This window comes from Argentina anserina, chromosome 5 (genome assembly GCF_933775445.1).
Source record: "Argentina anserina chromosome 5, drPotAnse1.1, whole genome shotgun sequence".
NCBI lineage: Eukaryota > Viridiplantae > Streptophyta > Magnoliopsida > Rosales > Rosaceae > Argentina > Argentina anserina.
Window position 1 is genome coordinate 6,258,483 of NC_065876.1, and position 21,973 is coordinate 6,280,455.

Consider the following 21,973-nt stretch of genomic DNA (forward strand, 5'->3'; position numbering starts at 1 on the left):
AGGATATGGTCCCCTTGGAGATCATCATTCAGTATGCATCTACTATTTCCCCCCTTCAATGTCCGAGTATTAGTTGATTGATCGATACTAAAGCTATACAATTAGTAACTTCATTTCTTCATATATTTTTCTAAGGGGAATAGAAGCTAGATGTTGTAATATGTAAATTAAAGTATCTGAAAGAGAATGATAGATAAGGCGTGTCGATTAATAGATCAAGACTGGATATAGATTAAGACCAAAATAAGTTGTTTTATATATTACCTAGCCTCAAGTTAAGAAAATGACGAACAGAACAAAATTTTGTACGTACAACCGTCTTCCTCAGCACGAAAGAAATCACATAAACAAGACAACCCAAAAATGAGAGGGTTTTATAAATTATAAAAATTATTAATTAGTCTAACTAGTCTGATCTAATAGGAGTATTGCATATCCAAGCTACTGATTAACTTGCCAAAAAAAAAAAGCTACTAATTAGCCTAAACATCGTTGGATATGATTATATTCATATTAATTAGTGCAAGAGGGACGGAGAGTGTGATGTTTTCCTTGAGTTCGAATGCTAGGAAACACACTTCAACTTGAATACGTTTTTGTTTGTTTTCATTGTGAGCATTTCTGACTTCTAAGTCGAGTAGTTTGTTCAAACAAGAAGTAAACACCGCAGATATACATAATTGGACAACGGACAGATCATTCTCAACACTTAATCATAGTATATATTGGGATTTTGTTGACCAATCTAATCCATCAATTAGAGATTAAAATTGTTGTACGTTTTGTTTTCCTTTGTCTAATTCTTGTGGTGCGTGATGGATTTGCGTTGTTGTTTCGACCAGTAATCAATCTCAAACGTCAACATTGCCCCTTTTAGAAAACTAGAGAACTTTTCTAGTGTAAACTAATCACATCACAGAAAAACTTCATTAGTCAGTTATAGCCCCCATCTAATCTACTTGGATAGCAAAAGTTTGTTTTTTTTAGGTAACAGCATAAGTCTGTTTAGTTAGTAAGAAGTAAGAAGTAAGAAGTAAGAAGAGAAAATCAAGAGGTTAAATAGTGGCAAGTTTGAAGGCACACCAAATGTTCAGAACTGACTCAAAGTTCATGGAATACATGTCATCGTAATTATAATTTATGAATCGGAGTAGAGAGCTTTACCCACAAAAAATAGTAATCTGCTTTGTTTCGTTAAAGTAATTTGTGTTTCCACATTGATACAATCTTTACCAAAATAGTGGTTGTTAGACTATATAGGTTATGATGAGAATTTTTATATCATTTTAGAATGCTATGACACTATGGGGTTTAGACCTCTTCCATGCAGTTTCATTAATGATAATTCTTTGAGTGTAGCGGCTCGTTTTGACATGATAAAAATATAGTTTCTCTTAACGCAAATAGAAACTTAAGAAATATTGTGGAAGTAAAAGATATCCCGACCCATAAAATCAAAAATGTAATGCATATCTCTATTTATAACCAGGTTAAGATTTTATCCTTGGTTTTACAATTGTAAAATTACAATAAGATCTTCTGAGAACTAGTTGAATAGTAACAATTATCGAATCATAATTACTAATTTGACGCTGAATTTTGAACTTTCATCGACTGCCGACATAGTAAATTACTGTACCATAAAAGAAAAATGACGCTCCCATGGTTTAATCTCTATGCAACAAAGAAAATGTCTAAAAAGGAGAGTAATATCTTGTGTATATATCGTTCTAAAAAAAATGATGATAAAAAAAAATCTTGGGTATATAAGCAATGGAATATTTCTTTATAAGCAAAGAAAATAAGGGAAAGGCGCAGATAAAAGGAGAGAGGAAGAGAGACTTGGGGAAGAGAGAGAGAGAGAGAGAGAGAGCAGAGGAGGAGACCAAAGTGGGTCATAAGAACACGTTGTGCGAAGGCAACACCATGTGCTCACATGTCACATGGAACATGAATAGATAGCGAGAAGAAGAAGAAGAAGAAGAACAAGCCCCAAACACCAAACAACGTCAATAAACCAAGTCCTGTCTGAGATTGTGTGCTTCTCTCAATCGGGGAAGAAATGAAGGAGAGCAGTGATGGGTTCGTGCGGGCGGATCAGATTGATCTCAAGAGCTTGGATGAGCAACTGGAGAGACATCTCAACAGGGTTTTGACTTTGGAGAAGACCAAGATGAGAACTGGTGGTGGTGGAGACCAAGATACCAATCCCACCACCAATAACCTCAACAGTCTCAACCTCAGCACCACCACCACCGCCGCAACCTCCACTTCCAGCATGATTCTCTCCATCCCCAAGCGCCACCGCCAGGAGTGGGAGATCGACCCTTCCAAGCTCGTCATCAAGTCCGTCATTGCTCGTGGCACTTTCGGCACCGTCCACCGTGGCATCTACGACGGCCAAGATGTCGCCGGTATGTAAATTTTTACCTGCTTTCTTCTGTTGGATCATTTCAAAGTTGTCAAGTTTCTCAGAATTCTGGTTTTTACTCCCACCTTATTATTCAAAGTTTTCATCTTTTTTGGGGTTTTACTTCAACTCTATAATTTCAGGTTACCCATTTCATTTGGAGTTTGAATTAACTTTTCGTTTCTTTGCATAATTAGAGATCTTAGCTCATTTCCGATTAGTTTAGGCGTTGTAAGATGTAGTTGATGTGTTAAGGTAAGGTCGATTTTGATGCTTTACTTTAGTTTGTGCGGTTCAATGTTGGATTAGGTGAGCTATAGAGTCAATTCATCTATATTGTTTTAAGGCAAGTTCTATGGTTGATCAAGCAGGTCAGTTAGTTTAGGCGTACATGTATTTTTGGCAAAATTCCAAATTCATATCCAATGGAAATGAAGGACTCTTAATTGTCGACTGTAATTGTACTCATATAGAATCTGTGAAAGAGTCACGGGCATATGTTGAGTTTTCTGGTGAGAGCAACAACTTGGATAATGTTGTTGTACTACTCAACTTTCATGTGATCCCACCTGTTGGTTGAAATCTACTGAACAAATAAATAAGAAAAGTACTGTATTTGCTTAACTAAGATCGATACTTACCGATATCTTATTGTGATTACTATCGTCACCATCATCCTCTGAAAATTTGAATATCCTAAGTCGCGGGAACTCCTCTTTTTAAGGATCCGGTAAGCACCCCTCTGATAGGGCCACATCAGTCAGCCATATTTCTGCATTTTCGCATGGGGGAAATCTAATATAATTGATGGACTATGGAAGTATACTAGCGGCCTACCTAATTCAGCTCGGCAAAGCATTTTGTCGCATACTAAGTGATCTCTCATGAAACTGACCTCTTGGGTCTTTGTGTTTTTGTATTCCTTTTCTTTATTGAACTTTTAATAATGCAAAGCGGTTGCTATTGTTACAATTCTCTCATGGAATTTTTGCCCTCTTTTTCTTTGGACATTTCTTAATCTCAGTGAAATTACTTGACTGGGGAGAAGAGGGTCACAGGACGGACGCTGAAATCGCTTCTCTAAGGGCGGCTTTTACCCAAGAAGTTGCTGTCTGGCATAAACTAGACCATCCTAATGTTACTAAGGTAACTTTCTACCTCTGCAAGTTTTGCTCATTGCCTTGGATATGTGTAACGGCTAATTGGATTTAGTGGTGTGTTTTAACTTGTGTTTGGACCAAAAGGTAATTGTCTGATTAAACGACAATGTGCAACATAATTAACCTACGGGGTTTATCTCCTTGCCCCATCTTCATATAGATTAGGTCAATATAATTTTTCATTAAGATACATTTGGTCTCATCTCATATCACCTGTGTCATATCACTTAGTAACATTGTACTTTTACCCAAGACAAAGGAATATTTTTCCTAATAATGTTTAATATCTATTATATCCTTCAACTGTACAAGGGTAGAGGCATAAGGTTTTATATGTTTAATTGTCAGAACTGGCCAAGTAATCTATGGTAGTTTGCATTAAAGTCAAGCCTTAACTTCTAATATAATTACTCGTTACCAATGCTTTCTCTGGACAGCACACGTAGAAACATTCTCTTTGCTAATTTGAAAGGCTATCAAAACATTAAATCCTTGAGTGAACATCTTATGTATGTTTTTTTTGGGTGATCTACCCTGCCTTCATTTCCGGGTAGTTTTGCTTCTAACTTTTCCAATGAAATATTCTTGTCCATCAGTTTATAGGGGCAACAATGGGATCATCGGAACTACAAATTCAGACTGAAAATGGTCAAATCGGCATGCCAAGTAATATCTGTTGTGTTGTCGTGGAATATCTTCTTGGTGGTACTCTAAAATCATTCCTTATAAAGAATAGGCGAAGGAAGTTGACTTTTAGGGTCATGCACCAGTTGGCACTAGATCTTGCTAGAGGGTATCAATTTCTGCTATTTGTAGTCTCTTTATTCTTTCTTCAGAGCATTTTTTTTTAAAGATGAAGAATAGAGGACTTGTGTTCGTCCAGCTAAGAGATTTGATGGTATTTGTTCTAAATTGCAGGTTAAGTTACCTGCACTCACAAAAGATTGTTCACCGAGATGTAAAGACAGAGAACATGCTGCTTGACAAGACACGTACCCTCAAGATTGCTGATTTTGGTGTTGCTCGTGTTGAAGCTTCAAATCCTAATGACATGACTGGAGAGACTGGCACACTTGGTTACATGGCTCCTGAGGTATTTTGTCTAATATACTTGCTTGGTGATTCTGTGTTGGACTGAGAAGGTTGCACGAAACTGTTTTAGTATCTTCTGGAGTTTGCTTGTAAGCCTACACTGTTATAGGCATATACTACTCATTAGGCACAACTCTCATATTATGTGAAAATGGCATTTAGTGCATTTCTTAACCCTGATTTACTTGATGCAAAGATGATGGTTTTGCTAATGTTTCTGCTGAATACCTGGAAGAACTTCTCAAAATAAATACATACACAAGTAAATAGCCAAGAAGAAACTCTTTTGGGTTTTTCATAACTTGTAGCTGGTATTGGTTACAGGTTCTCAATGGAAACCCATATAATCGTAAATGTGATGTGTACAGTTTCGGCATCTGTCTATGGGAAATATACTGTTGTGACATGCCATATCCTGACCTTAGCTTCTCGGAAGTAACCTCATCTGTGGTTCGCCAGGTAAAGCACTCTCCAAAATTCAAGTTTCAACCATTGCCACATCTTTACTAGGGCTAATGTTTGCTCTAAAAAAAAAAACTAGTGCTAATGTTTGTTATCTAGTTGGAGATAACAGTTCCTTTGTTGAGCAATACTATGCCTTTTTTTATTGACAGAATTTGAGACCCGACATACCAAGATGTTGTCCGAGTGCCTTGGCAAATGTTATGAAGCGATGTTGGGATGCTAACCCAGACAAACGGCCAGAAATGGATGAGGTTGTCTCAATGATGGAAGCCATTGACACAAGTAAAGGTGGAGGTATGATCCCTCAAGATCAGTCTCAGGGTTGTCTCTGCTTCCGCAAGTATAAAGGACCATAAAATATTTATATTAGAAGAACAAATGGGACATGATTATTTTTAAGATCAAAGACTCCCCATTTGTACTCATGATAGGAAACGAGGAAATAAAAACAAATTTGGGTTATCAGAAGACGTTAAACAGATTGGTGGTGGGTATACATTGATGATAAATGCGTAGCTATTTCTAATTTTGTTGGAGGATGTAAAGCTTTTATAAATTATTGTTTATTGTTCTCAAACCCCAATTTGTTTTGTTTTCTTATCTTATCTCAACTTGCTGGTCTCTGTTTGTCTGGCACTAGCAAGCCCTTGTAAGATCTATTACACAGTAGTAATATTGTTATGATTGAGTTGAATATATGACAATCTCTATTCAATTATCTGTTTGCCCTTCGCTAATGTTGGATATTTATCACGATTATTGTGTCCATTGAGGTTTTTAGATAAATTGGCTCAGAAATGTGTTGGCCATAACCCAAAATTGTGATCAAGAAACTGTTCATCGTGTATAAAGGTGAGATGAGTCTAATTAGAACCCGGTTGGAACACGGTTTTCCTTTGCCCTTTGCCGAATAGGGGTGGCACTTAAGACCGAAAACCGAACCGAAAAAACCGGAACGAAACCGAAAAAAATCGAAACGAACCGAATACAAGAAAAACCGAACTGAACCGAATTAATCGGTTTGGTTTCAGTTTGGACACATAAGAAACCAAACCGAACCGAAAAACCGAATTATTTATAAAATAATGTCGTTTTACGTTTATCTTACCGAATATTTGTTTTGATTAATGTGATTTTAGGTTTATATTATATATAATTATATGTTTCTCTTTTGTAGTGTTATATATGTATATATAATCATCTATGTTTATATGTATGCCCATATATGTATGTTTCAAATAAGTTTGCTAAAACAAACACACATATATATACAAGCGGATGTGTAATTACTAAATCCGCCTCAATATGAAGCAACTATATGAAGGAAACTTCTCGAGATCGATCGACACCAGTCGATATGATTGATATGTATATATAGTCACCTTGTAAAAATTTCATCCAATTCGGACCTCGTTTAACCGTCGGAATTTCCGGTAAACCGAAAACAATACTAATATGTCATAAGAGAAGACACATTACCAAAATGCGAATGAGAAAATTTGTTTACATATTTGAAATCACATAATTTTTGTCATCGATCGTGCGTGGTCGAAACAAGAAAACTCATTTGGCAAAGCCCCGGTCAATGAGGGTTTTATTATGTGAAAACGCATGTTTTTTGGTTGACCGTTGGTACGGACAGTCAAACCATGTTCAAAACGGACGAAATTTTTACGGGTTCCCTATCACATCTACTGGTGTCGATCGACCATATTTCAAACTTGAGTTGTCGATCGCCGAAGTGTCCACTAATGTATCATAACCTTTTTTATATTAGGGTTATAATAAAACTATCACATTATGAAGCGACTATATGAAGGAAACTTATCGGAATTGATCGACACCATCCGATGTGATCAGTATATATATTTAGTGACCATTTTAAAATTTCATCCAATTCAGACCTCGTTTGACCGTCGGAATTTCCCGTAAACCAAAAACAACACTAATATACCCTAAGGGAGGACCCATTACCAAGATGCGAATGAGAAAAGTTGTTTACATATTTGAAGTCACATAATTCTTGTCATCGATCGTGCGTGGTCGAAACAAGGAAACTCATTTGGCAAAGTCCTGGTCAATGAGGGTTTTATTATGTGCAAACGCATGTTTTTTGGTTGACCGTTGGTACGGACGGTCAAACCATGTTCAAAACTGACGAAATTTTTACGGGTTCCCTAAATATATATACCGACACATCTACTGGTGTCGATCGACCATATTTCAAACTGGAGTTATCAATCGCCGAAGTGTCCACTAATGTATCATAACCTTTTTATATTAGGGTTATAATAAAACTATCACATTATGAAGCGACTATATGAAGGAAACTTATCGGAATTAATCGACACCATCCGATGTGATCAGTATATATATTTAGTGACCATTTTAAAATTTCATCCAATTCGGACCTCGTTTGACCGTCGGAATTTCCGGTAAACCAAAAACAATACTAATATACCCTAAGGGAGGACCCATTACCAAGATGCAAATGTGAAAAGTTGTTTACATATTTGAAATCACATAATTTTTGTCATCGATCGTGCGTGGTAGAAACAAGGAAACTCATTTGGCAAAGCCCCGGTCAATGAGGTTTTATTATGTGAAAACGCATCTTTTTTGGTTAATCGTTAGTATGGACGGTCAAACTATGTTCAAAATGGATGAAATTTTTACATGGTCCCTAAATATATATGTTGATCACATCTATTGGTGTCGATCGACAATATTTTGAAACTAGAATTTTTTAAAAATAATTTAAAAAAATCCAAAAAAAAAAAAAACCGAAAAAACCGAACCGTTCGGTTCGGTTTTCAGTTTGCCTTATTGAAAAACAGTGAATCGAACCGAACCGAAATTCAATTTCAATTTGGTTTACGGTTTGACCCTAAAACCGAACCGTTTAAACCGAATGCCACCCCTATTGCCGAAGATACCAGCGTAGAGTAGGGGCCCATCAAGGGACTTGTTGCATACTTAAGCTCCCAAGATTTCTCATTACATACCAATCTAGGCTAAGCAATTGAACAAGTCCTTTGACCAAAAATAAAATAAATTTGATGCAGTCCTGGCGTTTCATTTCAAATCAAGGACTAAAATATCTATAAATTTCTCGATATTTCCTGATATATCTGGAAGCTTTTCAAATTTTTTGATATTTTCATAATATCACCATGTGTTAGACAAACTTTAAATAAAATAAAATATCACTGATTATAAGAATCAAACCTCTGATCTATCCTTTTGCAAACACAAAGTTATAGTCAACTCTACTATACCAATTTATTGTTATATATGACACTTTTTATTATATATTGCATTACATGTTTCAACATTCAGTTAAAATTGAAATAAAACCGAACTAGTTGTTGAATGGAATCAAACCCTTTTGATCTAAGAGGAAGCAATGATGGACCTTACCCTTATGAGGGAAATTCAACATGCCTCCACTATATTTATTCTCTAATGAGATGCAATCAAGTGAAAACATATGGACACAATCTGATGCACAATCTCCACAAAGCTATGGTTATGGCCAAAGTTGAGAAATGCTCGATCCAAACGGGAACTACCAGTACCACAACCAACAGTCAATCACCCATAACCCCTATGGTTGTCATATAAGTCGGTATATGCAAAATTAGAAATTGAGGTATCATTTAATGACTATTTTTCACAAATACTCTGAATTTTACTTAAAACATAATGAAGATAGTGAAAATTTTGTACCTCATATATACTTTATATGGTTCTAAATCACTCATGTAATTTCATGTTCAATGTATCATATGTAAATAAAGCGTGATGAGCTAGCATCTCTTTGGAAATATATATATATATATATATATATTTAAGTAGATTTTTAATAATACTTGATGATTATTTTACCTTAAATTACAATAACTCACTGTAAACTAATAGTTATATAATAATTTCTTATGACATAGTAGATAATTGATCAAATAAACAAACATTTATCAATGTGTCATTCAAAATTTCAATGTTTTTATATAAATTTCCATCAATTTACTTAATTATTTTTTAAAATCGAAATTTCCAATTTTCGGATCCTCGATATTTCCGTTCTCGCTGAAATTTTAGCCTTTGTTTCAAATAGTGACACTGCTCCCTGGAGATTTTAGTGGCCAACTTTGATCAGAGCCTCTGTTTTCTTCTAAGTTGACCCTGATCAATCAGACTTGAGAGTAGATAAGAACGTGTCATGCAATTTCTTCATTTTGATTCTCCTTCAAGAATCACAGCATGTACGTAGACATTGATCTTATAGAGGGAAAACACACTTTCGTATGATCAAACAAAAAGAACAGTGAAATAATTTCAATATATGCGCCATGAGTTGGGGCAAAGTTGAGGGATCGATCCAAACAAAACTATCCATTCTTTCATTAGACAAAATCGACAAAATTAATCAAGAAACGAATTCATTCTTATGACTAACATAAAACTGATAATCTGCTCTCCTATATCTGGCTCAACACAAGAACACGAATTCTGGTAGGCCGAAAAGAACAAAACTTGGCTCAAGCATTATTGATCCAATTAAGAATAATTTATCTAGCTCATTCAATTATTGATATTTTGTCATATCAACCCATCGATCGATATCTCTAAACATTCGAAAGCTGGACTTCTGATCTTGACTTATCGTCGTCATCGTCCTCCCATCGGGTGGTCTTGTAGAATGTAGCATATAAAATGAGTTGCACCAACCCAGAGAGAGCTCCCAGCCCATTGGGAATCTAAGTAAATCAGGTAAATTAATAAGAGGTCAGTGTATATACATGCATTGACATACTTATAGAATATCAGTGTCGAAGCTCCTTCAACTTTGTTACGAAAGATAGAATACTCACCAGAATATTGATATCAAATTTGAGAAGCGAGTAAATAAGCCAAACAATTCCATTCAAGAAGTTAGCTAATGAAAGATAAAATGGCATGTATTTGACACTCTTTGTCTTGATCACCATTTTCTGCCATCCAAGAAAGAAATGTATCATTCTTCTCAATCGAAACAAACTACATCAACATACTAAACTAGCACAACAAGAAAGCTTGTACATACCATGACCGTCAGCGGTGAAGCATACATAAGGATATTGAAGATGATACAGATAATTCCAACAATCAGAGTTCTGTCTTTTGTGGTATGGAAAGCGAGCATGTTGACTAAAACCACAACAGCAAAGAATACAGCTTCAATCGCAAGAATGATTAAGATCCTTCTCTGAAAAGAAAAAGGGGTAAGTATATAGCCATTTCATAACTCGTTCAAAATCATAGACTTCATATACAACGGGTTTACACCAGAAGTGAAATGTGATCACTTACACGTTTTGATCCAGGGGAGTATAATATGAAGATTGTCGTGTAAGCGCTTTCGATAATGAAACCAGCACCATTGATTGTCCAGACAAGGGTGCTATCAGGATGAACAAATGGCATTCCATAGAAAACCCAGACGGCACAATTGAGCAGAGTAGCTACATAAGGATCTGGCTTGAAATCTGCAACTGATTTTTGCTTGACAATTTTCAAGAAAGTCGGACTGCATGCATAATATATGGAATACTTTCATCATATTAAATAATTGAGAATTTGAGATAGTTACATTAATAGAGAGATATATGTACACGGATTAACCATTGAAAATACACAAATCAGCACAATATACACTGATAAGGGGTATGAGGGCTTACATTGGAGAGAGAAACAAACCCAACGAGATGATATTACCTACAAGGAAATGAACAAATAAGAAACACTACCATAGTTATTTTAAATTGGGAGCCAACCACAGCAATTGTTATTTTTTCGTTTTTTTTTTCGTTTTTTTTTCTTTTGCCGAAGAGATAAGTTAGAATAAAGAGAAGTTTTAAATACACTCCAATAATTTCTTAATACACACCCCTTACACAATACACTACATATTAAACTTTTCAATAAACTATTTTACTAAATACACAACCCATAATACCTAAAATGCCATTTGTCACAAAAATCATGAAATATCTTTTTATTTATTCACATAATCTAATTATTTGATATGATTAGTATATAATTATACATATTGACATTTATAGATGTCCATATTTGATTACATATCTTGTTCTTGCTTATAACATTAAAACAATAAACAAGATGAAGAAGACATAGCTCTAATTGTTGCTAAAGATGAAGCAACAACGAGGTGTATGCATGAAAAAATAATTTGAAATCTAGTTGAAGGATAAATTTAATTTCTAAACATAATTACTAAATTTGGCATCCTAAACTTAGAAACTATGATTCTTTTATGGACAAAAATAAATGAATTGTTTATCAAAAAATTTCTTTTAAAGTTCTATATAAGTAGAAGTAACCCATATAGAAACTTTGTAAAAACTTTAGTACTCTATTAGTTTCCATCTTTAATATTTAAATTTTTAGTTACACATGACCATTCTAGTCATTTGACATAAATATAAAATCTAATTTAAATTGCAAAATTACATGGATGTGTATTAAGTGATTAGGGGTATGTATTTAAAATTTCTCTAGAATAAATGTATACAGATAATGATCAAGAAAATGGATTATTGTTATTGCATATATAACTCCTTCGTCTTTCACGTTTAAGAGTGCCATGCTGCCCATGCATGCATGATGCATGCACTGCAATTTTGAATCTACTGCATGCAAATTGAGTTTGCAAAATTCATAAATTTCTTTCCATTCATTTTCTTCTACAGTTTTAACCTAGAAAAAGGAGGAGAAGCAGAAATCAAGCTGCACGTGAAAAAGAAGATTGAAGTATACTGACCGATGATACCGACGATAGTTCGGATCGTGGCGGTGTTCGCCATCTTTGCGTTTTGGATGATAAAATTACGAGCACCCGGTACGTATAAAGGTGATGAGAAATTTGAAAGTTGTTGTGATATGTTTAACAAGATTTACATTTCCAAAATGTATATATACACAAATCACCGAGAAACATGAAAACCTTTTGTCCACATGTATTCAAGGATTCCACATATAATTCTTCTCTTCCTAATGACTCGAGCTCAACATTCACGGTTGTGGACAAACATGAAACAGCTAGGCTGGACTGATTACTCGCTGTTGGATTGGCTGTGATGGTTTTCGTTTAACGGTTGATTATCATACACTTGGGTGCATTTTCTTTTCTTTTACCAGTGTTTTCACCCTGTTTTCATTTTCTTTCCATGTCAAAAAGACCATTGTTCGAAAGCTAGGTTGAAAAATTTCTCAACATGATTGTCAAACATGTTTTTTTTTTTTCAACTGAAAATATTCAGCCATTGAAATCGTGGGTGTTCTTCTCTCTTAATTTGTTAATTTTCATAAAGTTTAAAATTAGCAGAGTGCTCTTTTCTTATGCCTTAGTTGCCGGCAGGAATTATGATGTTCCTCTTAAACTTTAACTACTTATGGGTGATCAAACGATCATAAGTTTTTTGGAATATAACTTTGCATTACCGAAGACACCCAATCATCCAATTTTATGTTTGTTGGTTGTGACTTCTCTTCTGCACGACAAATGTATTACTCGCACTTGCAGAATATCATTAAAAAGTTATAACAGATATTAGAAGCATTAAAAAAAATAGTGAGGCTATTACCACCCCACTACCTACTTTGTTCACCCTCCCTACTCATTTAACCCCATATTTTTAATTTTAATATTAATTTTGTTTATTTCACCAACATTTTTTTCTAAAACTGTGATTATATGACATATCGAATTGAAAAAGAATTTAATAGATCTTTCAACTAATTACACCATTATGGATATATATATATATATATATATTTGTTTTTCTAGAAACAAATTCAGTGTTTATCTAATATAAATGACAAAAAAATATCATATATTAACAACTATGAGTTGTAGAAAAAAAATGTAGATTATCAACTTTGAGAAATAAAAAAAAAAGATTGATTCCGATGTTAATTTTTTTTATTTATGATGTTCCCAAGGTGCTACAATTAAGTTAATATAAACCAAATTACATATGAATATCTAACAGAAAAAATGAAAAATTTTCAATAAAAAAGTGAGATATATTTTCAGAATCGGGTGGAAAATATTAATATTACATGACATGATTAATTAATTATATATTTTAGAAAATTATTGTACTGAATTGTCATTTTACACTTGGGTAATATAGTATTTCAGTAATTAAAATTTTTGTGGGGTGAACAAATGAATTGGTGGGGTGGCAATAGGCGTATCCTAAAAAGAATTACGGGGTATTTAGATATACACCCATTTGGGTAGACCTGTTTTACATTAAACCCACCTATTTATTTTACACTCAACCCTAGTGAAGTTCCAATTTTGGCACACTTTTCGGTCAATTTTTTTCACCATAAGCGATTCAATATTTATGTATGCTATTCAAGATCATCTCTACAAAATTTCATCTTAATTCAGACATCGTTAAGGTATTGAAATTAGACTAAATCAATGAATGAATTAAAACTGTTCAACGTAAACCGTTCGTGTAAATCTCAATTTTGAAAGCTCAAACTATTGTCAAATTGAATGAAACTTTGTAGAGATGATCTTAAATACCATACGTAAATATTGAATCGTTTATGCTGAAAAATTTTGACCGAAAAGTGTGCCAAAATTGAAACTTCATCTATAATTTTAGAGTGAAGGTTCACTCTGAATAAGGACTGATATATATATATATATATATATGACTAATTATCTCTTCTTAATTTCAGTCAACTTTTGTTAGCTAGCTACGTACAATATTACACTTCATCGTATCATAGGGGTATCAATCATATCATAGTACGTTGTGCTTAAAGTGGACTGGAAGGACACCAAATACTGAAGAACTAATTTTCTTCCCCACTTCATCTGAATGGGAACTTTCTTTTTGTTCGGAAGATCGAGTTTCTTAATTAAAACTCAATTGGATATGGAAAGTACAAAGAGATCATGCCCAATATATACCGACCACCACAGAGAAGACTCTGACTTCGGTTGATAATTCGCCACCGGCGAGTAATGATAGCCTTATAGGTAGCTCCGTCGCCGGCTACATTTAACAGCACGGTACGTAATAAAGAGCTTCAGGTATAATACTCTTGTGAAAGATCTAGCGACCAGTGTTATAAGTTTTTGAATCATCTAAGTTTAGGAAGCTAGTAATTCTTCAAGCCATGTGCTCTTGACTTCATGTATCATTATCAAAATTTTGACAATATATGAGATTAATATGTGACTCCAACTCCCACCATCGTATATCATACTACTTGTGTGAAGGAAGTTGGGTTAGATTACTGGCATGATTCAACCTGTCATATCTAGATGATTAATTATACATACATACATTTCTATGGGTATAAAACTAAATACCCCTACATGTCAATATATATATATATATAAATTGAGACCATGACAATTGACAAATCATTTGACGTGCTGTATCATGCATTAAACTAATAATCCTGACAATAGATTCTGGTGTTGACAGCCTTATTATGAGATGCAGACGGACATCGGTCTAACTAATTATGATTACAGTGAGATGCTAGTGTAGCTGATACAATTATGCATGATGAACTGATGATATTCATGAGAGAAATTGTGGATGTATAATAATTTGAAAACAAGTTCACGGATCACTGGATATACTAGTAAGGTGATATAAACTCAAAAACCCTCGTAGACGTGGTAGTTCACTCAAATGTTGAAAAATCGTTCTAAATCAACCTATAATTTATGACTTTGTGATGAACCAAACCTTCTTTCTTGCTGACCTATAAGGCTTTAGGTTAAGTTTTGACTAATTTTGAACTTTGACTGATAAATTTTTATCTTTTCTTTTCTCGGTAATACTTCCAATGATTGTTTCTGGTTAAACATTCTATAAGCAAGGTCCATTCTGTCGTCCTCTTTTCATTTATAAACAAATTAATTGATGATTATTGGTAAGGTCAGGATGCTCCTGTGTAAATTATTAACACAAAGAAGACAGAAGCAGCAGCTAGGTAGCCCACTTGTAACAAATTTGCCATATCAACCAAACAAATTCAAACCCCAAGGGAGGAAACACATTTACAAACCCTTCTTTCTCCCCAGATATCAGTTTCTCCAAGTTTAGTAGAAGCATTCTGAAGCTTCTCTACGAGAATAAGACGGATGATTTTGATGCATGAAGGCCATTTTCACAAGCTTTTGTAAGTTGTCAATTAGCAGTACATGATTGGGTTCGAAGGCTAGCTGCTAACAATCTTCTGGAATCGAAACGAGAATCTTCTCTCAGTTTTCTGTGTGATGATTATGGAGATTGTTATCTCTGTGATTCTACTGTTTGTTGGGATTGCTGTTTTGGTGGTAGTTCATATTTGTATAGTTGGGAGAGCTTTCAATGGAGGCAGTAACATTCAAGGTGTTAGTATGGTGGTTCAAAGAAGAAGCATCGGGATGAAAAGGATGTCGATCGAGGAGTTGAATATGCTCCCTTGCTTTGACTACATGGCAGGAGAAAAAGGAGGTACTGCAAATCCAGTGGAATGTGCAGTTTGTTTGGAAAATCTCAAGACGGGCGAAAACTGTAGATTGTTGCCCAATTGCGGGCACGGCTTCCATGCTCAATGCATAGATTCGTGGTTGTTGAAGACGCCGGTTTGTCCAGTATGCCGGAGTTGTGTCAATCCACCAAAGATTGATGTCACTGTGCGTGAGGAAGCCAGTGTTTCAGGAGAGTTTGGTATCGAAATTACGTAGAACCAAGCTCAACTTTCTTGTGTATACTCATCTTGATAACAATGGCACATATGAGACAAAGGCTTTCATGTTGTTGAAGCAACTCGCAAGCTTTCCTTTTTTCCTTTTTTATTTTTTATTTTGGTGCTTTTGAAGTATTTCGTATGCTCTGTACTTTTGTTACTGGGTTTCAAAGTCCTCTGAGTTTTGTACTCACCCTGCAAGACACCAGTATGAAGCTTATGGCATACCACATTTGAATAAACCATTTTATACAGTCAATCGAGTTTTGTACACAGTGGATATACCATGACAAAAGGATTTCTACGATAGTTTTCAAATTTTGCCAACATAGACAGCCTCACCAATGTAGAAACTAGCAGGGCATGGTGAATTTCGGGCACCAGGGGTTATTGGTGGTACTAAGCCAACAAGTAGGTCCTCTATGTATACAAAAGATCCGAGGCAAACAAGCATAATCGTGATAACACTAAGGAATTATCTTACTTCCACCCTGTTAAGCCCAAGCCAGAGAATGCAAGAATTTGCCGCGCTGCTTTATAAGAGATTAAGGAATGATCAACTATAAGGTAACAAACCTTAGGGATAGTCAAACAAACTTGAGAAATCAAACTACGTAATCTTTAATACAGAACTTCATTAGAAATGTCAACATGATATGTATCTAACAGGCTTCTGGTGGTTTGAGAAAAGCAAGCAAAACCATCTCATATAGTGCAAAAAAAACAGAAACAGAAGAGCACTTTATTGGCCTGCAGACTAATCTTTCTTCTCGGTGTTGTTCTCCAATTCCCGCCTCAGCTGTAGAGAGAAGTCATCATTAACATCGTCATCATCCCAATCATCCTCCCACTGTTGTGTCACTTCCTTGCCTTCCTCTTTGTCCTCCCATTCTAACATCATTAAATACAATTATCAGAGAAGTAAGAATGCATCAGAATTCCTATTTGAACATAACAAATGCAGTATGAACAAGATGCAAGCAATCTAACAAGCAACGAAAAGCATCAATGCAGCACAATTCCTACTCCATCAATATAGCAGACTGATTATCATTTACTATAAAGTTTGAACAAAAAGGACAAACACATGTTCGAACAAGCAAATGCAGAGCAGCATCGTGCTTACACAAAGCAAATATTATAGAACTGGCACGACTCCTACCAACAGATACCAACCGGGGACAATAGACGTTACCTATCAACTGCTAAAAACCAGAAAAACAATCAAAGAAACCTAATAATTTATGCAAAGCAGCATCAGGGTTATATGAAGAAATTTAGCGTGCAATGTACACCAAACACAAGCCACAGCTGTAGCTGGCAACAAGAGTACCAGGGCTCGACGGAAGTTTCATAACCCGAATTCAACATCTATCCAACAAATTTCAACAGTCTGATCACACAAAAAGCACCAGAAGCTTATGTCCGCAATAAAGAGATGCAGGCAAGCCAAACGAATCACTAACAGCATTCTCCAATTTGACAATTTACTCAACTCGAAACCCTAACAAACACAATTGACATTGAAATTGAAATTGAAATTCCAGGTCAAAGAATGAGGTGAAATTACATACCCTCATTGATTTCAAACTCCTCGAACTCATCGTCGTCCTCAAACAGGTCCATCTTCGCGACCTCAGTCACTGCCTTGGTCTCCGTCGCCGCCATCTTAAACTGTCACAACAAACGCCGTTTCGGATTTCAAAATCAACAAACCAAACAATTGAAATTCATCGATTTCTGTTGTATCTTAGCTATGCAAGAAGAAATTTTCCATATACCAAAAAATTATTGAAGGTAAAAGTGAAACAAATTTAAGCGGAGCAGTTCAGCATAATTGAAAAGAAAAGAGCCTTAGCTTAGCTTTGCTAATCGGAGAATGTTATTGATCAAGAAAAATTACGGAAGTAGAGAGAGCAGAGAAGTAGTAACCGGAGAACGAAATCGGAAGCGGCGGCGGTGATCGTCTAGAGTCTTCTGGTTCAGACCGAGTTAAAAGCTGTGCGCTGAAGAAAGATTAATAGCGGTGGTGTTCGTATTTATAGGATTTATTGATTTTGGGCCTTTCAGGTCTTCCAAAACGACCCCGTGCACTGCCGTTTGGTTAGAGAGTAACTTTTCCTTTTTCAATTGATTGGAATTACAAATCACACAATCAACATTTATAATGCTTCAAAAATCCATGAGTAATCTTATTTCTCACTATATGCAAAAAAGATGCTACCCTATAATGGTATCTAACTTCTACAGGGTCACATATCAATAGCTCCTACAAAAACTGAGCTATGATCAAGTGTACGTATACTATTTACACTGAACTGCAAGAAATAATTTGAGACGATGCGTCACCGTCGGTAAATGGCAAGTTCACATGGAACTGCGGAGCTCAGTATCCACCCGGAGGAGCTGGTTTCATGGAAGCTCTGCAGAATTTTGATGAGGGCACGCGATTTCTTTCCTGCATTGGATGTTCCCTCTGTCAAAAGCGAAAACAGGGAAGCCATCAACGATTGGTTCTTGGCTAATAGACCAACAACTTCCGCACCACCATTGATGCACAAAGCCAGCAATGTCGCAACACAGTGCTCTTTCGCAGTTTGGGATGTCGAAGATTGAAGAATGCCGGTGATCAGAGACAAGGATGTCGCACTAAGAATTGCGAATGCTCCTTCTGTATTCTCAGATAACAATGAGATAACTGCCAGTGTGTCACTTAGAAGCTCAACTTTCTCTGATGAGGCTAGTATATCAACGAGCAACGGGACCGTGCCTGCTTCAAGAACTCTATGGTGGTTTTTGGGCGAGAGAAGCAGCCCGAAAATCGCCACCACAGCGTTCTTCTTCCCACATGGTGTTCCTTCCTTCATCAAATCCACAAGACCCTGTATAGCGCCGGGTGTTTCTCCGATCAATTTCCGATACTCCTTCACCGAAGACAGGTAGAAAATTGTTGCAGCTGCACTTTGCCTAGCTTCCCATGTCAGTCCATGTTTAAGCACGGCAAGAATTGAATTTAGTCCCCTGCCTTCAACTATCAATCTCTTGCCACTTCCATATTTTGAGAGCTTCAACAAGGCCGCCATTGCATTCTCTTGCGTACATGAACCAGTAAAACACAACAGGTTCAATAGACATGGTACTGCTCCTGCATTAATCAAGCAAGACCTGTTGAAAATGTTCGATTTAGCAAGCAAACGAATCTCGTACGCAGCCTTGTTTCTCTGTTCACTAGTACCAAATGCAAGCCTGGAGGTGAGATACATTGAGAGAAACTTCATGGATTCCGAAGCTACCTGGCTATCGGGCACAGTTGTTCGCGTTATATCACGGCTTTGTTTTCCCAACCATCCAAGAGAAACGCCATTGTAGGCACAGAAGTTTCTAATCAGCTTTCGGAGAATCAAATTGGGCACCAAGTCAGTTTTCATGAGCTTCTCCCCTGTTTTGGGACAGAGCATGTTTCCACCTTCGAGCCATTTTTGAATTGAAGAACGATCATAAGTCTGCCCTGTAGATACAATCACTGGATCAAGCATTACCTCCAGGGAAATCGGGCACCTAAAATCCTCAGTGTTTAAGCAAGTAAACACCTCCATGTTGGACGTGAACTCGGCTTGAGTCTCATCGAGGTTTCCATTATCCGACTTTTCAAAAATCACTCCCCTGCAGTAGGTCAAAAACCCAACCAAGCTGCTCAGAAATGGAACCTCTCTTTCGTCGGACTCCGAATACTCGAAAGCAATCTCTTCCTCCAAGAACTTTATCTCCATGTTACAATGAGTCCAGCTTCTGATTCCAAGGTAATCAAGAACCCGCTTAACTTCACCCGAATCGGGCTCAATTCCCTTCTCGAACTGATCCAATATCGAAAGCACCAACTTCTTGGCATTTCTATCACTTGCGTCTAGCTCAAACTTAGCCTTCCTTGATTGCCTTCTCACTAACTCAACCATCTCCTTCACTTCATCTTCTACATCGATCAAGCTCAAAGGAAGAACATCAAGATCCGTGGAGATTGCTCGTATCAGAACCCGAAACTGAGTTGCAAGAAACTCACATTTTGTGAGCATCCAAAGCCTAGCACCTTCTCTAGAGCAGTCCGCTAATAAAAACCAGATTTTCTGATAGGCGAGGTGGAGCTCGGAGAAGCTGAGAGATACCGAGTCAGAGAGGACTGGTTCGCTGGTGCAAAGCTCCTCGAAAAAAATGTGAAGAAGACTAATCTGCCGGATTGTTTCTCTGCAGTTTCGCTTTTGTGTTGCGAAGCATACGGATTGGAAGTCGAGTATTTTGCGGGAGAGAATTGTCAGAGAGACAAGAAGGGTCGCCGGAGAAGCTCCTTGGCAAGGGTTTACAGCCGGGAATTTGAGAATCCGACGGTCACTCCGATCGAAATGTTTAATCATTGAAGGTGTAGAGTTGTGGAGAATAATAGGTTTTTGGGGAATCCAGGTATGGGAAGGAAGAATTATAGGAAGTCTGAGGACACGTGGCGAGGTTTAGTGATACCACGACTAGGGAGTGACGCTTTTGAGTGGATGGATTCACTGCGGTAGAATGAAGGTCCGTTGACACGTGGAGAGGGGTGATTGGAAAATTGCAAGTTCTTGGATCCTGGTTAAATGATGGTTCTGATTTCAGGTACAGTTTCGTGTCCACGGACAATTTGTCGTTGATATTTGTGGGACCAAGAGCCGACTGGGACACGTGGATGAATGAGTGACCGACGTGTTCTTGCGGCTCAAACCGTGTTCTTGTGTGAAGAGGACTCGGATTTGTTTTGTGGTACATGAATGGACTTGATCAGAGAGAATTATACGAATTGAGTACGAGTAGAATGATTTGTCATTAGCCGGTCGTTCGAAAACTAATGTAAGGATAATACATGCAATGAAATGCGATTGATAAACTATAATAATTCTCATTTGTGAGCCAACTATATAAAGAATTAATTTTAAGATCGATACGGTGTTTTTGAAGATTTTATAGACTCAAACACTAAAGCTCCTCCAATTTAGTAGGATTGGCACTTGAATTTGGGGTTTTTCACGCAGACTCTAAAGAATTCAATCGCTTTTATTTTATTATTTTAATTTCTTATTTCACACCGCTCTTAAGTGATAAAAGAAAGAATAATTCATTAAACACAAGTATTTATTTATTTTTTTCAAATAAAAACATTAACTATCATATTCAAAAGGTATCCCGTTGTACGTGAAGCTGTACACGAGTCATATATCTTATCTTAATAGACTGATCCTACTCGTCTGATCATCTACATGGTACTAATCTAGTTGGTCTGTGGCCACTATATATGCCTTCAAATTGCTTGTTTAATTTACACAAGCAATGATGAAAGTGGAGGGCAATGGATTTGACTGGTGAACCAACCCGTTCATGACAAATCGAAGTCCCCCTGTTTCCCTCTGCATCGATCCCACAATATATAATTGTGGAGATGAACAAAACGCGTTCAGATTATGATGGGGATTGCATGGGACTATACTTGCTAACTCTAACACTCGATCATTTTTTCATATTTCAGAAGAGGTTAGTTTTATGTTATTGGACATTTGGACTGATGGCAGCTTGCCACCCACTGTTTAACCTGTTTTGTGAAGAATTCACCTACCTATTACCTGCATCTGCGGAAATTGAAACTTGACATTTCATTACCTATTTGCTCTTAAACCAATTATGTTTCTATCTGAGGAGCAAATATCTATGGTTCTATCTCAGGAGCAAATATCTATGGTTCTATCTCAGGAGCAAATATCTATGTTCTATCTGAGGGCTTGGTTTATGTCCAGCCTCTCTTTTGTACTTAATTTTCTATAAATTCACCACTGCGGAAATGAAATTCATAATCCTTAATGCGGGAGGAATATTAACGGATAGAAATTCCGGTACAAATTTCGCATATATCGTGAATTTGCACTATGCGGCATGTAATTTTAGGACAGCTGCGAAGAACAAAAAAACGCTGCAAATTTCGTAAACTTGCATGATTTTTTTAAGCACCAGAGTTGTTATAATAGAATCAACAAGTTTTTTGCTTAATCTTCGA

At 36.3% G+C, this 21,973-nt stretch overlaps 4 protein-coding genes across 5 annotated transcripts; 1 reads left to right on the forward strand and 3 right to left on the reverse strand.

The window, feature by feature from the left end:
- Window positions 1-1,851: 1,851 nt before the first annotated feature.
- Window positions 1,852-5,864, forward strand: LOC126793257 (serine/threonine-protein kinase STY13-like). The gene is made up of 6 exons (XM_050519716.1): window positions 1,852-2,414; window positions 3,435-3,556; window positions 4,167-4,363; window positions 4,489-4,663; window positions 4,987-5,121; window positions 5,277-5,864. Exons 1-6 carry the CDS (start codon window positions 2,063-2,065, stop codon window positions 5,481-5,483), a joined length of 1,188 nt encoding a protein of 395 aa, XP_050375673.1. The 5' UTR covers window positions 1,852-2,062; the 3' UTR covers window positions 5,484-5,864.
- A 3,891-nt stretch (window positions 5,865-9,755) lies between these two features.
- On the reverse strand, window positions 9,756-11,993 carry LOC126794787 (bidirectional sugar transporter SWEET5-like). Its single transcript, XM_050521566.1, has 6 exons — window positions 11,951-11,993; window positions 10,848-10,884; window positions 10,480-10,696; window positions 10,214-10,375; window positions 10,002-10,121; window positions 9,756-9,887 (listed from the first exon to the last, which is right to left on the reverse strand). The coding sequence occupies exons 1-6, from the start codon at window positions 11,991-11,993 to the stop codon at window positions 9,756-9,758; spliced, it is 711 nt and encodes a 236-aa protein (XP_050377523.1).
- A 4,497-nt stretch (window positions 11,994-16,490) lies between these two features.
- Window positions 16,491-18,002, reverse strand: LOC126794613 (protein DELETION OF SUV3 SUPPRESSOR 1(I)-like). 2 transcript variants are annotated; one of them, XM_050521368.1, is made up of 3 exons: window positions 17,839-18,002; window positions 17,481-17,580; window positions 16,491-16,797 (listed from the first exon to the last, which is right to left on the reverse strand). In XM_050521368.1, the coding sequence occupies exons 2-3, from the start codon at window positions 17,572-17,574 to the stop codon at window positions 16,664-16,666; spliced, it is 228 nt and encodes a 75-aa protein (XP_050377325.1). In that variant the 5' UTR covers window positions 17,575-17,580; window positions 17,839-18,002; the 3' UTR covers window positions 16,491-16,663. The 2 variants fall into 2 exon arrangements, with proteins under 2 accessions (XP_050377325.1, XP_050377326.1); XM_050521369.1 differs by having other exon boundaries at window positions 17,810-17,955.
- A 107-nt stretch (window positions 18,003-18,109) lies between these two features.
- Window positions 18,110-20,312, reverse strand: LOC126794356 (U-box domain-containing protein 19-like). The gene has a single exon (XM_050521052.1). The coding sequence runs from the start codon at window positions 20,310-20,312 to the stop codon at window positions 18,252-18,254; it is 2,061 nt and encodes a 686-aa protein (XP_050377009.1). The 3' UTR covers window positions 18,110-18,251.
- Window positions 20,313-21,973: the final 1,661 nt, after the last annotated feature.

Coding starts and splice junctions, on each gene's coding strand:
- LOC126793257 (XM_050519716.1), top strand. CDS start 2,063: ATGAAGGAGAGCAGTGATGGGTTCGTGCGGGCGGATCAGATTGATCTC. Junction 3,557..4,166: donor ACCATCCTAATGTTACTAAG/GTAACTTTCTAC, acceptor CTTGTCCATCAG/TTTATAGGGGCAACAATGGG. Junction 4,364..4,488: donor GCACTAGATCTTGCTAGAGG/GTATCAATTTCT, acceptor TCTAAATTGCAG/GTTAAGTTACCTGCACTCAC.
- LOC126794787 (XM_050521566.1), bottom strand. CDS start 11,993: ATGGCGAACACCGCCACGATCCGAACTATCGTCGGTATCATCG. Junction 10,697..10,847: donor GGTTTGTTTCTCTCTCCAAT/GTAAGCCCTCAT, acceptor TTATGCATGCAG/TCCGACTTTCTTGAAAATTG. Junction 10,376..10,479: donor ACTCCCCTGGATCAAAACGT/GTAAGTGATCAC, acceptor TTTTCTTTTCAG/AGAAGGATCTTAATCATTCT.
- LOC126794613 (XM_050521368.1), bottom strand. CDS start 17,574: ATGGCGGCGACGGAGACCAAGGCAGTGACTGAGGTCGCGAAGATGGAC. Junction 16,798..17,480: donor GGAGTTTGAAATCAATGAGG/GTATGTAATTTC, acceptor TAATGATGTTAG/AATGGGAGGACAAAGAGGAA.
- LOC126794356 (XM_050521052.1), bottom strand. CDS start 20,312: ATGATTAAACATTTCGATCGGAGTGACCGTCGGATTCTCAAATTCCCG.